Raw genomic sequence first — 14,883 nt, forward strand, 5'->3', positions numbered from 1 at the left:
ACTCGTGCTGTGATCAAACAAGCAACGTGTTGCATCAGGTTGACTCATCTCACTGAGGTTGAGAGGCTGGATGAGAGAGTTCAAAATGCCAAGGCAGATCTCCTTCCCCTAAGCTATGCCTGGTCAGCCATGCAGATGTCCTCACACCAGTGAGGGCATGCAAGTCACTGCCAAGGCGTAGCTGACAATCAGGCAGAATCAGGGCTCTGCACTGAACACAAACATCTTTTCCATGGCAGATTCCTGAGAACATCTTCACAAGCGATGTCCAAGACATGAATCTCTCTGTCGCTGTTGGTGCTCTTGAATTCTTGGCAACTGTTCTGAGGGAAGGAGAGACACCCGTGCTGGAGTCGTCTGACCTCCTTGCGGTGCTTCAATTACTAAAGCAAGTTTCTGATGTGGAAGTCCAGGAGGGAGAGGAGCTGGAGATGTTGGAGCAGTTGGGCCAGTATTACATGGAAGTGACTGAGTTAATCTTGGAAGAGCAGAATATCGAAACATGGTCATCAGTCAGCCAGGTAACCGTGTCACCAGCAGTCTGGCCACTGTGTGCCACATCTGTTCATTTTGTTGTGTGTGGAGCTCCCTGGCCTGCTGCATGACCACAGGCTGAGGACCTGTCCTTGCATGGTCACGTGTAGCCTTTCTAGCCATAATCTGGAGCTTGTGAAAATGCTGCAAGCATGGGCATGGAGCCTCCTTGCCAGCTCAGATAAGGGCCAGCTGCCTTACTGTCACCTCATTTGTTGGAGGTGCAAACAAGTTCTTCTGCAAACAAGTGCCGTCCAGTGGTGCCTTCCTTGCAAACCCCTCCAGTGGTTGTTGCTCTCCTCAAGCTTCTCCACCTTGTCAGCCTGGATTTACAGGGTTACACACAGTCTGCAGATTCCTGGTGCTCTGTAGATTCGCTGCTCCCACATCCTGCTGTCTCTGGCAGGGTAATGCCCTTCGCTCATGGTTTGTTCTATTTTCCATGGGTGGGCTGCCAAGGAGCTATCTGTCATCAGCCCCCACACTGTTCAAAACACCATCAGGCTTTGTGTGCGGGATTTCCATCACCCCACCCCCGACAGGATTTTCTCCATTGCTTCTTCCCTTCTCAGGCAGGTCTTTTGTGTCTGTTGTATGGCCTGCACTCCCACCTGTCTCTGGGAAATGTGTGACAGCGTCTGGCCCGGCCAGTGCTCCAGGAACCAAGCCAGGGACCTCCAGAGACGAAAGGATGATGAATAGTTCAAGCTTACCTCATCGCTGAGTCGCTTAGGTCTCTGTGGCCACAACTACTCACAGCTTCTCAACAGTGGCATAAAACCAGCCAGCCTGGCTGGTGCAGCAGATGTACGCGCTGAGGGAGAAAGGGTCTGAGCTTGTGTACTCCAGGGGCGGCGTTTGTGCTGCCCAACACACGTAGCACCGTGAGCAATGGGGCCAGTCACCTGCTACGCTTCCAGCAGTGGAGTCTGTTTCTGGGTGAAGCCTTTTCCAGGAGGAGAGGTTGTTCTACAGCTTTGCAAAAATCAGGAGTCAGGTCTAAAAAATCAGTACTTTCTTTACAGAACTTTATATAGGTATTTATTTCCAGCACGGAAATATAGACCAGCAAGTTTCCTTCATTGCCAGTCTTGTCTCCGTTGCTGAAGGAACCAGAAACATCCTTTATTGAAGAAATCAAAGAAAAGAAAAGCAAAAGCCTTGAGTCCCAACTCCTCTTTTTCTGCCAAGGACCAAGCATTTCAGAAAACTCTTGTGAGCTGTGGGAAGCGTGAGCTGGCAGCGCAGGTGCTGATTTCCATTGCTCCCTCTGTGTTTGCAGGTTATCAGAGGGCCCATGGCTGTTGTTGAGCTCTGTGACAGAATGGTGTCACAGTTAGCCCCACTGCTGACCGCAGGGAGGACGAAGATCACGATCCAGCACAGGAATGTCGGTGAGCGGCACGGGCAGAGCGCGGGGAGGGCATCTCACCAGGACCCAGCTAAGTCATCCCGTCTAGTTCCCAGTCCAAGTCCTGGCACCTCTCCTCCTCTGGCTCATCTCTTGCTAACCCTGCAACCTTCTCCCCATTCCCTGCATGCCAGAGCCTCATGGTGTCGCGGCACCTCTCACTCTGTGGATTGTAAGAGGATTGTAAGAAACCTGTGGGTGCAGGAGACAACCTGAGGCCGGATGTGCATGGTTTGCACTGAAAGGGGTCTGTCTGCTGCTGCTGTGAATCTTGGCTGGGGTTGTAATGTCCTTGTGGTGCTTTGCTGAAGCAGTAGCTCTGGAGGAAGGCTGAACCCTGGCTCAGTACTTGATTTTACCCCTCCGCAGGGATGGAGGTCAGGAAGCTGGAGCTGAGCAGGCAGGAGATGAGCAGTGAGGTGTACGTGGTCCAGAGCCCTGAGAAGGGCAGGCACGACTTCATTGAAGTTCCGGCAGAAGAAATGCAGAGACTGAAAGCCAGAGGTAGGTTCTCACGCCTGTGCTTCCCTAGCTCTCCCGTCAGCACTTCTGCAGCATCTTCCTTAATGGCACAAACTCTTTACGCTGCACACATGTGGCCTGGAGACGTGTGGGGAGGAGATGCCCATGGGGAAAGGGAGATGGGCTGTGGGGGGGAGATCGTCTCCAGCTGCTCTGCAGGCACAGCTTGGAGCTGTGGGTGCTCTGGACCCCCAGTACCGCACCCCCAGCTTAGGACAGCGGTGCGGCAGCAAGGCCTGCTCGGAGCTGCCCTGCGATCACAGAACCACAGAATGTTCGGGGTTGGCAGGGCCCTCTGGGGGTCCCCCAGCCCAACCCCCTGCCCAAGCAGGGTCACCCAGAGCAGGCTGCACAGGACCTTGTCCAGGCGGGGCTGGAATATCTCCAGAGAAGCAGACTCCACAGCCTCCCTGGGCAGCCTGGGCCAGGGCTCCGTCACCCTCAGAGGGAAGAAGTTCTTCCTCGGGTTCAGCTGGAGCTTCCTCTGCTCCAGTTTGTGCCCATTGCCCCTTGTCCTGTCGCTGGGCACCACTGGAAAGAGTCTGGCCCCGTCCTCCTGACACCCCCCCTGCAGATATTTAGAGGCATTTCTAAGGACCCCTCTCAGCCTTCTCTTCTCCAGGCTGAACAAGCCCAGCTCCCTCAGCCTCTCCTCGTAGGAGAGATGCTCCAGTCCCCTCCTCATCCTCGTAGCCCTCCGCTGGACTCTCTCCAGTAGCTCCTCATCTTTCTTGAACTGGGGAGCCCAGCACTGCACGCAGCACTGCAGATGATGCTCTGTCCCTCCAGGTCTCCACAGAGTCATGGTGAAAAACCTGTGGTTCGGCTACGGGTCTCTGCAGCGGGGCCTGTCGGGCGCTGGCAGCAGCGCTGGCCTCCAGGACACGGCTGCCCCTGAGGGAGGACAGAAGTGAGTGCAGCAGGAACGCCCCCGGGCCGCCCGCTCCGCACCGCCGCGGAGTTCCTTGCCGCTGCTTTGGGGTCCCCTCCGCCCCGCTCCGTCCCAGCCGCTTCGGCCTCGTCGCTGCCGTCCGCGGTGGCCTGCTGCTCCGCCGTGCCGGGGAGGGGGGGGGTCGGGACCGGCGCCTGCGGGGTGGCCGCTGCGGGACCCCCGGGGCCGCGGAGCCGGGTGATGGCGGCGGCGGAGCGCGCGGGAGGCGGCCGCTAGGGGGCGGTGCTGCCCGCGCCGCGCGCCCTCGGCGGGCCTCGGCTCGGCCGCCGGCGCGGGGGGCGCTGCGGTGGCCGCGCCCAAGGCGGGGCGGGGGGGGGGGGCTCCGGTGTCCGGGCGGGGGGGGCTTCGGTGCCCGGGCGCGGGGGGTTCCGGTGCCCGGGCCGCAGCCTGGGGGTGTGCTTGCTCTAGCGCTCCAGACGTGGCTCTGGGTCCCCCCCCCCCCGCGCCCCGTATAACCCGAGGTCTGCCCGTTTCCCGCGCCCGCTGGCGGCCGCCGTGCCTGCGAGCAGCTCGCTTTCCCTCGCAGGTACCTGGGCGCGGCGGTGGGCACCGCGGTGATCTCCTCGGCTCTGCTCAGCGACCGCCGGGAGGTCAGCACCTCCGTGCGCTACCGCCTGCGGCACCACCTCCAGGTACCGGGGCACGCCGCGCTTCCCGGCCCCGCTGCGCCCGGCCTCGGCTCCAGACCCCCGCAGCTCTGGGGCTGAGGGCTGCCCCACGCCCGGGTCTGCTGCCCCGGGGTCCCCGGGAGGGGGTCGGCCTGGGCCGCCGGGCTGCGGCCTTCTCGGGGGGCTGCGGCCTCCTCGGGGGGCTGCGTCGGGCCGCGCAGGCCGCCAGCCTGGCCGTGCCATCTCCGCTTCTCCCTCTCTGCCTGCAGGACCTGCCCGGGAAGCTGGTGGGACCCGTCTGTGCCTTCTGGAACTTCAGCCTCAGGTGCCTGGTTTCAGTGCGGGTACCCAGATTTACGAGCTTTTATCTCCGCTGCAAAACCAAGCGTAACAATGTAGAGAGAACGGTGAGGGTGGGGACCTGTGATTCCTCGCCTGCGTTGCGTGCTGGCATCCTCTGTCTGCTGGGACAGAGCTCTCTCCTGGGAAGGTTTCCTTTGAAAAAGTCACTCACAAGCAAGTGACCTTTAATGAGGTACATACATAAAATGGAAAGCCCTAGTTAATTAGGATTGTTCCCTGCAACAAAGAAGGGTTGGTACGAGATATATAGCTCAACAGACGTGCAGGACTCCCGGCCTCATAAATACTGCGTGGCATCGAGAGGTGTTTTAGCTGAATGTCACCGCAGTGAGACCACTGAGACTGTGATATATTATGGATTGGTAATTAAGTTATTCAAGTGCAAAAAAACTCCTTAGAGTCACAGTCTTGTTATAGGCGTGGGTCGCTTTGGGGATGGTGGGAAGAGGGTGTTTCTGGGAGCGGCTGGTTGCTGCGCAAACAGTTCCGCTAGCCCTGCGCTGAATCTCATCTTCCCTTGGTCCTGGGGCAGGCTCAGTGCTGCCGAGTGAGGATGGGGCTGACCCGCTGCAGCCTTGGCCCCTGCACAGGGGATTTGGAGCTGGAGCTCTGCTAGCTGCCCGGGCAGCGGAGAGCCGCTGGCTGCCTGGAGCCAGGCTGGCTTGGCCAAAAATCGGGAGTTTGGTGGAACTGCACAGGGCACGTGGCAGGCCGGGCTGGTGCGGAGGATTAGACATGTCTGGTCCAGTGATGCTCTCGGTGAATGTGCTGTAAAAGGAGCTCTTGCCAGAGCCATGCAGTTACTGAGTTCTGTTTAAAGCGGTGGTGGCTGAACTGTGCTTTTTAAGGCACATGTTGACACTAGACCTATTTTCTTGTGTATGCCTGATGGATAAGGCAAATCTGCTGAGACAGAGGATGAGCCCAAGGGGAGTCCGTATGAAGACCTGTCTCTGATAGCCTCTTCTTCCTCCTTTCAAGTCTGCTTCTTCTGGGAGAATGAAATTCCCCTAACACCTTGGCTTTCTGTTGAAGTGGATGGTAATTTCCATGTGTTTTCTCTGTTTTTTACTGCCTGTTAGCCCAGATGCTGGTGGGATGTGGTCCACAGCCGGCTGCTCTGTGGTGGCATCTCTTCTGGACTCCACTGCCTGTTTTTGCAACCACACCACGAATTTTGCTGTGCTGCTGCAGGTGTACGAGATGCAGGTAAGCGAGGAGCCTTTCTCTGCTGGTCTGTGGAGTGGATGCCAGAACTGCGAGCAGTCTGTAGTTAATTTGTGGGGGTTTGTGTCTTCTGTTGTTTCATGATTGGAGCAGAGGACCACCAAGGAGGAGCTCACACTGCAGACCTTGACTTTTATTGGATGTGGAGTTTCCTTCTGTGCCTTGACAGTTACCTTCATTTTATTCTTGGCCGTTGGGTAAGAGAAGTCCAGACACTTGTAGCCTTCTCTGTATTTTTGGTTTGCTATTTGCTGCAGAACAAGTGTACAAACGAGGCATCCTCTGTCAGTGTGGGGTGACGCAGGTGTGCGGGGAGGGACTGGGGAGCTGCGCTGGTGGTGGGCAGCAGAGGGGAGGGAGGGGAGCGGCTGTCGTTGGCTGGGGGGGGTGCGGTGCTGCTTGTTCCTGTGGAGATGCTGATGAGCTGTGCACACACCTGAGTGCCTGTGGAAAGATTTTTATCAGTGACGATGTTTACGATAAAAGCTTCTCTGCTAGAGCTAACTTCTATAAAATAAATGGAGCAAAGACTACTTCTTCAGTTGCCAATCCTTCTGTTGGCAAGCAGAGAGATCTGCCGTGTCGGCACGGCAGCAGCTCCCTCCACCTCCTCCTCGCTCCCTGTTCCTTGGAGCACGGGTGTGAGTCTGAGCAGCTGTACCCCCGCGCTTCCCCAGCACCGAGTGCTTGCACAGCAGGGCAGTCCCCTGCCTCGCTGGACTGTCGTCTTTGCAGTGAGCAGCAGAGAGACTGCAGGTCACCCAGGCAGGTCTGCACAGCCCAGCAAGGACTAGTAAGAACACATGCACCCTTCCCTTTGACTGCAGCTGAGGGCTTACTCTCTCCTTCCTCAGTGTCCCCAAGAGTGAACGAACAACTGTGCACAAGAACCTGATCTTTGCATTAGCTGCAGCAGAAGGTCTGCTTATGCTCAGTGAATTGGCCAAGACCAACCAGGTGAGCTCACCAGAAGGACTCCTGTTTGGCCAGCAGCACCAGGCCTGCCCGAGCGTTATTGCCAGAACAAATAGAACAGAAATACAATCCCTTTTATTAATGTTTCATGGATTACCTGTAACCTGCATCTAGGAAAGAGCAGTGTTTCTGTATTTGGAGGTATGTGTATGTACATTGTGCAATCCATTGGGAAAATTCACTTTTTTCTTCTGACAGTTTGTTTCTGACAAAAAATCCTTCAGGAAATTTAAGTAGTTATAAAACAGCAGCCTACAGTTCTGTCCCCTTCTGCGTCCTCTTCCACATCCCAGGGCTGGATCAAGCAGCTCTGAGATGAGAGACCTGCAAGGAAAGTCCAAGAACTGCAGGAAAAGATGCTGTCAGTTCCCTCTTCTGTGGTTTGAGGTGGTCACACAGATGAAATGAGTGTGAGCTGCAGCAGTTGGGCTAGTCATGTGTTGCAGTTTTAAGGACTCTTCCTGGTGCTTGTGGATGTTTAAACACATTTCTGCGCGTTCTGCTGCTTAATTTGCAGGCTGCTGTCTTCTTCCTGAGCACACGCACCCGGAAGCTCACAGGGGACAACAGCTCCTGAAGGACGTGTGATTTCTCTTCTCTGCAGGTGGTGTGTTTCACGGTCACTGCCTGCCTTCATCTCTTCTTCATGGCAGCCTTTTCGTGGATGCTGGTGGAGGGGCTTCTCCTGTGGAGTAAAGTGGTAGCAGTCAACATGAGTGAAGACAGGAGAATGAAGTTCTACTATGTGACAGGCTGGGGTATCTACAGACTCCTCTGCATTTGACATTCAGAAAAATATGTGCATTTTTTGTCTAGCAAAAGTTTCGATAGGAGAGATTCCCCACTAGCAGGGCTGAGTCGCGCAAATATTTGGTTTGATTCAATGTGAGAGCCAGGTGCTGCTGCTCTGCAGAGGCTTTCTTACCTTTACATGTCAAAGTGCCAGTCTTAGAATGGAAGTTAAAAAGCATTTCTGCTATTTCACTAAAACCAAGAGTTCAATACAAAACAAAAAAAGGAGGAGGAAGTTTATGGCAAGTTGTTCTTGGAGAGCATTGCTAGTGTCTGATTGTAATTAAAATATAAATATGTTCCTGACTCTGCACCCTTTATTCTGAGTGAGCCCTTTAGGGGCGTAGGATTCATTTGAATAAGCTGGGCTTCATCTCAGAGGAGCCTCTTTAGGCCAGTGCTCCTTGCAAAACAGACACCTAGTTGGACACTGGGCAACTGGCTAAGATATTTTGGATTGGTTTATGTCTTTGATTGTCCATTGTGTTAAAAAAGCAATCTGAAGAGTAAATTGCTTTGATCAGGACTCAGGACTTGGAATGCTTTATACCTAGGAGAATGATGCTGACAGCATATAAATCTGGGCTTGCAGTGCCAGGACAGATTTTAGCTGCAGTAAATTGATGTCGCTCATGGGGTTTCAGAGGCTAAGCTGTCTCACGCTGGAGCGTGTCTGGTCATGGGGCTTTTGAAGCAATTGTCTAGAGCCCGGCAGACCTGCGTGGGTCATCTCTGCTTTTCATGGGGTTTAATCTGTGGGGTTTTTCTGCAGGGCTTCCAGTCGTTGTCGTGGGTGTGACCCTTGCAACTTCCTTTAACAAGTATGTGGCAGACAACCATTGCTGGCTGAACATTCAGACCAACGTCATCTGGGCCTTTGTTGGGCCTGTTCTCTTCATCCTCATCGTAAGTGCCAAATCCTGCCGGGAAGGTGTGATTCCTGCATGTCTGGTTTTAGGAGAGCGCTGCCGTCAGGGGCGTCAGCACTTCTCTAGCTCAGGTGCTTGCTCGCAGGGCTCAGAGTGCCTGCTGCTTTTGCAGGAGAATTTTGATTATGCTTTATATATACTTTCACAACACAAATAAATCTCATTAGCTGAAGCAGCTTTTTGATAGAAAAAAGTGCTTTAGGAAATTTTTGCTGGCCAATTCTTCTGTTGGCTGTTAAATGAGGAATGTAGATAAATGTGTAGATTGACTGTGACATTGCCTGAGCTAAAGGTCTGATTAATACGGGAACATCTATGTGCGTGAAGTAGAATCTGCATCACTGTACGACATCGTAGCAGAGAAAGGTGTGATGTTTGAGGGGTCTGGAGTAGACAATTAAGAGAGAAGACATGCTGCAAGAGAAGTTTTGAGATAAGTTTATAAGTTTAATACTTGTGGGGGTGGCTCTGTAAAGTATTTTATTCACTGCTTTCCCAGGAGTGATAGGTTTCTCCCCAAGTTCTGAAACTTAGTTCCTGAGTTCCCAGCAGAAAAGACTCTCCCCACTGGAGATTACAGAAGGTTACTGGGTGCCATGGCTCTTCTCTGACAGGTGAACACCTTCGTGCTGTTCCGGGTGGTGATGGTGACTGTGTCCAGTGCTCGCCGGAGATCCAAGATGCTGACACCCAACAGCAGCCTGGACAACCAGATTGGAATACAGATATGGTAAGAGGGGAGGTGGCTGGTTTTCCCAGCCGTGGCTGCCCTGGGTGTGAAATGGTGGAATTACCGTGAAGCTGAGAGTCCTTGCCTTGGCAAAGTGAAAGACCACGAGTTAGGGGCATCAGGGCAGAAAGGATTTTCTCCTCCAGCATAACTGTGCATCACCCAAAGGCAGTCTGGGCTAGTGTCTGTGCCGCTGAGAGGCCCAGCCAGCACTTTCAGCCTCGGGAACCCGGTGCTGGACCCCCAGATCTGCACTCGCACACCAAAATCTCAGCGCTTTGGGACGGGAGACCTTTGGCAGTGCCTGCTGAAATTAAAGCTACGCAGGGCCCATTGGCATCACCAGGAGCAGCGCTTTGGGTCTGGGAACGGCCGGTGCGAGCATCCCCGTCGTCTGCAGTGGTGGCAGCGTGCGTGGGAGCGCAGGTCTCACTGCCGAGCTGTCTGCCCCTTCGCTAACATCAGCCAGCCGTGCTGCTAAGCAGCTTGCTGGCAGGCGTGCGGACATCCTGTAAAACATCGCTGTAGAGAAGTCAGGTAGCAGCTCGGGGTGTTTCGAGGAACCCAGGGACCCAATTAGGTGCCCAGTTTCCATGGATTTTTATAGAGCTCTGAGCTGCAGAAGCGGCTCCTCTCCGCTTCGCAGAACATTGCGGTTTGAAGGGGTTGTAACTCAATTTGTCTCACACTCGTCCCATCCTTAGCACTGGTGTGTGCCCTGCAGAAGGATGCAGGCTGTAGAGTGGAGGGGTTTTGCGTATTTGCTATTATAAAAAACATTTTCTGTATGAGTTTGAGACTGATTGGATTGAAAATATCGCTGGTGGGGATCACATACATGGGGAAAGAGCGGTGTGGACTGCTGTAATCAGTCAATATAGAGAGACCTCTAAAAAACTGCTGCTTGAGTCATTACTTTATCATCCTCTGTGAATCTTTATTGTTGTTAGCTGGCGCCGGATACCCCTGCTAGACACACATTGTTCCCCTGTATCATAAATAAGTTTTCCCAAATTTACAGAAGCATGAAGATAGGGCACTGCTGGAGGGCAGGGTGACATCCATATGCTAACAAAACAAACACAGAAGCCCTCCTTGTAGCAGCAACTGGGGGGAAAATAGCTGTTTTCTCATGGCTAGTGACGCCAAAGAGCTCCCTTCTTGCTAACTCTCAGTGATAAATAAAGAGCAGGGCTGGCACACTGGGGGCTGGGAGGTGAAATGTTTGGTTTTTCCCATCTTAACTAATTTTGTTTGCAAAGGAGTTTGTTCCACAGCTACCATCTTGGGTGCCTCTGATGGACATGTTGTGTGAAAGGCATTTGCTGGGGGAGGAGAGCTGTCTCCAGCATGGAGGCAAGGAAAGGTTCTTCTAAACTGCAAGAGAGAGGACACCCTGGGCTCAGGGGTGTGGGGCACGACAGGGACCCCTGTGGAGCGCTGGTGGCTGGGAGGTGGGTGCCAGTGCGCAGCGCTTCAGCTCTGAAATGCACCCAGGTAACCCTGAGCTCTTCTTCTGACAGGGCCACAGCCAAGCCTGTCCTGGTGCTGCTGCCCGTGCTGGGGCTGACCTGGGTGTGCGGGGTCCTTGTCCACCTCAGCATCGTTTGGGCCTATGTCTTCATCGCGCTGAACTCCCTCCAGGTGAGTCCTGTCCCGGGTGGATGCTCACATCACGGCCAAGCAGGTAGCTGCGGCTTCTTGGGCTTCAGCCTGCTCTACCCATCCCAGCAGTCGGGGACGTTGGTCAGCTCTGAAGCCCAGCCCAGCTGTCCCAAGCCGCTGTGCTGTTTCGTCTGAGGAAACTTAAGTTCATGCTCCCAAGATACGAAATGCAGCCCTGGAGACCTTGTACATCTAAGGGCCCTTCAGCACCAGTCTCTGGAGTGTGCTACTGGTGCCACACCTTCCCAGTTCAAATCTTGTTTCTCATGTTAGGTTTTCTGACATTAACATGGTTTCAAAATGACAATATCAAACTGACATGCTTGTAGGGAACTTCGTTAGAGTTTTGATTTGGTCTTTCAAGGGATAGTTAAAATGGTAACTGTCGGGTTTAATGGGGCGGACACCCCAGCTGCTGTTGGAGCCTCGTAGCCACAGGACGGGTGGGCTGTGTGTGCCAGCGTCACTGTCAGAATGGGGCTGCTCACGGAGAGTGTCTCGAGGGTCACTTCCAGCCATAGGGTGCTGGGTTGCTGCTCAGACAATGTATGTTCATCTCGTTCACATTCAGACATACTGAGAGGTTGTGGCCAAAGAACTCTACAGGCAGAGCCACCTTCCCTTTGCCTGGAGATCAGCTTTATTGAAGGGAGATGAGAAGGAGAATTAAGAAACAAGGACTGAAAATCTTTACCCCTAAAACCCATATTGTCTGCAGCCATGCAGTCGCTCCCCAGGGATGCTCCCAGTGCCCTGTGAGAGCTGCGCTGGAATCTGATGGGATGCAGGAGTGTCAGGTGGAGCAGATGGCGGTGTGGGCTGGTGATCAGAGCCTCGCACGGGGAGGCTGGAAGCTGAGTGCTGTTTCTAGCTCTGACTTGCAAGACCTTGGGTGAGTCATGTCATCTCCTGCAGCCTCTTCATTCCTTTTCAGGTAGCATCTGGCTACATTTTTGAGGCTGTTTGCTTGTCTCGGTGTCTTCCAGGGCCATGGCTGTGACTCCTGAATGCTACCATACTTCAGAGTCACGTTATTAATATGTTAGTATTAACAAGGATCTCTGCAGGGCGGAAGGTAACCCTGGTGTGTGAAGCAATACTTAAGATTTGCTTCTAAGTTTGCTGGTTTCAGCAAAAGAGTTTAAAGCTTTAACCAGGCTGTCTGTGGTGAAGAGAGCAAAGCAAATTGTGTTAGTCATAGCAGCCAGGAGCGCTCAGTTCTGCGCTGAGGTAGGACAGTTCCCAGTACCACAGGGTATCTGAGACTCGGGGACACATGGTGACAAAACGTCCCAGAACATGTGCTTGCCACCTGCCATTCAGAGCGTCAGCCCCTCGTTGGCAGAAGCTTTCCAGACCTCGAGAGAAAGCAGCTGTAGATGGAGCTCGAGGAGCACTGAACACCGCTGCTCCTGTGCCGGGCAGAATGGACCCGGGGTGGGCGCGGAGCTCTCTGCGGCCGGGGGCCAGGCATGGACCCTGCCCGAGCCCTGGGGCTGCGGCCGTGCCAGCACGAGTGGTGCCAGGGAGTGCCCATGCAGCCAGTCCTCTGCCTTTGCGCTGGGTGTTCACAGATGTATTTTTCAGAGTCCCTTGCCCAGCCCTCGAGGACAAATCCTGCTCCAGGGAATCCAAGTCAAGAGAGCAACTGGATACTACCCTCTGCACCACTGGGATGCAAAGAGTTCTACACCTAGCTCCCTTTTTCCTTCGGATGCGAAAAAAAATGGCCCCCGCTGTAGCTTTTATGTGTGGAGCGGCAGAGTCCGCAGCGCTTCCCTCTGGCATACTTGGCCGGTTGCAGTGTAGCATTGGCCCAGCTCTCCAAGGGTGAAGCACAGGCGTTATCACCACGTGCACGAGACGGGTGGTTGCTCCAGGGGTGTTCTGCCTGTGGCTGGCGCTGGTCCAGCGGCCGGGTGCTGCTCACGCACATCCGTCGGCTCTCGGATGGGGATGTGCCAAGGCCGGACAAGGGCCGCCTCTCCGCATCTCCACCATTAAGGACATCAGCAGGATGGTAGGAGGCCTGTCCTAACTGTAATTAAATATAGCATCAGTTCTCCTTTCCTCCTCATGCTGTGCTTAGATTACTGAGCAGAAGAGAACTCCGGGCTCAGTGCTGTGATGAGATGAGGGGAGCAGAGCTGAGAACAGCACCAGCATCTTTTCATTCACAGAAAAAAAACTTTTCTCGTTTTGGATGACCTGCATCAGCATCAGCAGAGAGTCAGATCAGAGCGCAGCATCCCAGCACCATCCTGGCAGTCTGCCTCTGCCTTGCTTCAGGGTTTGGGCTGTAGAAACGTGAGCACGTGTATCACACCAGAGGGGTCCTGCTGAGGATCTCAGGCTGGGATAGCCTGCAGCAGAGCTGCTTTCCCGTAGCACTCGGGGCTGCTCCTCCCTCTGCAACCTAGCACTGGCAAGGGAAATCCCACACAAAATTCCCTGGTTCAGTGACTGCTGATACGCCTTGACTGTGGCCTGACAAAGTCAGGGCCCAGCCCACACCCCTCGTGGCTCCCTCAGCCTTTGATTCATTGCTGATGCCGGCAGAGGGGCTGTGGGACGCTGGCCATCGTGACGTGGATGCTGGGCAGATGGGTTTTCTGAGAAACAAGGAATGACTTCTGAAATGAAGAAGTGTGTCCTCTGGATGATACATCTCCTGAGGTTCTCTCTCACAAACCTTGACAGTGTCCACCTTGAGTGAGATAGGAGCTGAGGTGTTTGCTGGGTCAGGATTTGTTTTTTTCGCTTGCTTTCTGAGTTATTGATGCTTTTGTTTTTCTGCTTTTTCCTAAAGCTCAGTAGGGTGGCTGTTGTGTGGACAGACATTGAGGGCTTGCCCACGGCTATGCTGTGCTTGTTTGCCTCTGCCCCTTCATTACCAAGTTCAGGTCAATTTGCAGGTTACCCCAGAAGAGAAACGCTAGTGGGAAGCTGTGGAGTTGAGAGAAAGCAGGGACAAAACCATCCCGCTGCAGCCGCTTTGCTGGCTGTCTGGTGGACCGCCTTGGAATTTCCTTTAAGGCCAGCGTGCTCCTTCACGCGCTGGTGTTGTGCAGCAAGGTTTTGCTGCGGTGGTTGGTTGTTTGTTTGACCGCCTTCTGTTTATCTGCGGAAACCGAAGCCTGTCTTCAAGGTTACTCTGTGCGTCCACACCAGACAGGACAACTCCTTCTCCAGGCAGGCAGCGCAGGAATTCAGCCGAGTGACAAGAGCGCGCGGTGGCCGCAGTGGCTGCCGTGCGGGCGAGCGAGCCGGTGGCAGCGCCTTCCCTCCAGCCCACGATGCCAGAGGCAGCAGCACCAGCACCCTGCCGAGCACCGCGTGCTGCACGGGGGGGCTGCTGTTAGGGAGCAGCGTAGGTGAAACCTGATGGCCTCGGTTGAGCTTGCAGAGCTGGAAGGATGGTCCTGAGGCTGGCTCAGGGCAGGGACCTCCAGAGCCTCTCGCCCGTCTCCGGTGAGAGGGGAGCAGGAGACAGCGTTGCTCCCGGGGCTGTGCGGGGCGCAGCAGGACAGACGGACACGAGGTGAGAGCATCCATCCAGCTCTGCGGGCCCCGGCACACGCCACGCGCTCGCCCGTGGCCACCCAGCACCTGCCCCACCATGAGTGGGAGCAGGGCAGATGGGACATTGCAGGCCCTGCCGGGGGAATATGGCATGAGGGCAGGAGCAGGGGCAGGAGCGTGGGCAGAAGCATGGACAGGAGCGCAGGCAGGAGCAGGGGCAGGAGCAGGGTCCTCCAGAGCCACAGCTCCTCTTCCACCCGCCACTGCAGCTGGGCCTCCTCTCCTTCCTTGCTCTCCTCCCAGCCGGCCTCGCCGCTCCCCCCTCTCCCCGCGCTCATCCAGAATGATTATTTCAAGGAAGACCTGCCTTGGCAGCCCGACCAGAAATCTGGTCCGGGGGAGTGAGCGGCATTGCTGGCTGAAGGACAGGTCATGGCACGGCGCCAGGGTACTGCTACCATTACGCCTGCCAAGAGCTCGCAGATGAAGAGCAAGGCTCATTGAAGACAAGATGGATTACTTTTCTTGCTGCAGCTGATTTATCTAGCTGCGATAACAAACACCCCACAGATATAACATAAATCTGGTGGGCTAGATAGGGCTGCCTTAAGGCCAAAATCGTTGGTCTGGAGCTGTAATTAGCCTCAGGCTGT

The 14,883-nt window shown here is 54.7% G+C and overlaps 1 protein-coding gene across 5 annotated transcripts in view; it reads left to right on the plus strand.

Annotated features, from left to right (window-relative positions):
* The window catches only part of ADGRD2 (adhesion G protein-coupled receptor D2), a 32,274-nt gene that overhangs the window by 6,570 nt on the left and 10,821 nt on the right, over window positions 1–14,883 (plus strand). For all 5 annotated transcript variants that reach the window (XM_075439189.1, XM_075439184.1, XM_075439185.1 and 2 more), the window contains exons 8-20: window positions 240–521; window positions 1,817–1,928; window positions 2,315–2,449; window positions 3,257–3,377; window positions 3,946–4,051; window positions 4,297–4,352; window positions 5,473–5,599; window positions 5,711–5,814; window positions 6,472–6,574; window positions 7,197–7,350; window positions 8,157–8,290; window positions 8,928–9,043; window positions 10,567–10,687. In XM_075439189.1, the coding sequence (XP_075295304.1) occupies window positions 240–521; window positions 1,817–1,928; window positions 2,315–2,449; window positions 3,257–3,377; window positions 3,946–4,051; window positions 4,297–4,352; window positions 5,473–5,599; window positions 5,711–5,814; window positions 6,472–6,574; window positions 7,197–7,350; window positions 8,157–8,290; window positions 8,928–9,043; window positions 10,567–10,687 (1,671 nt within the window). The remainder of the gene's footprint in view (window positions 1–239; window positions 522–1,816; window positions 1,929–2,314; window positions 2,450–3,256; window positions 3,378–3,945; window positions 4,052–4,296; window positions 4,353–5,472; window positions 5,600–5,710; window positions 5,815–6,471; window positions 6,575–7,196; window positions 7,351–8,156; window positions 8,291–8,927; window positions 9,044–10,566; window positions 10,688–14,883) is intronic.

Source organism: Opisthocomus hoazin, chromosome 19 (genome assembly GCF_030867145.1).
Source record: "Opisthocomus hoazin isolate bOpiHoa1 chromosome 19, bOpiHoa1.hap1, whole genome shotgun sequence".
Classification (NCBI taxonomy): Eukaryota; Metazoa; Chordata; class Aves; order Opisthocomiformes; family Opisthocomidae; genus Opisthocomus; species Opisthocomus hoazin.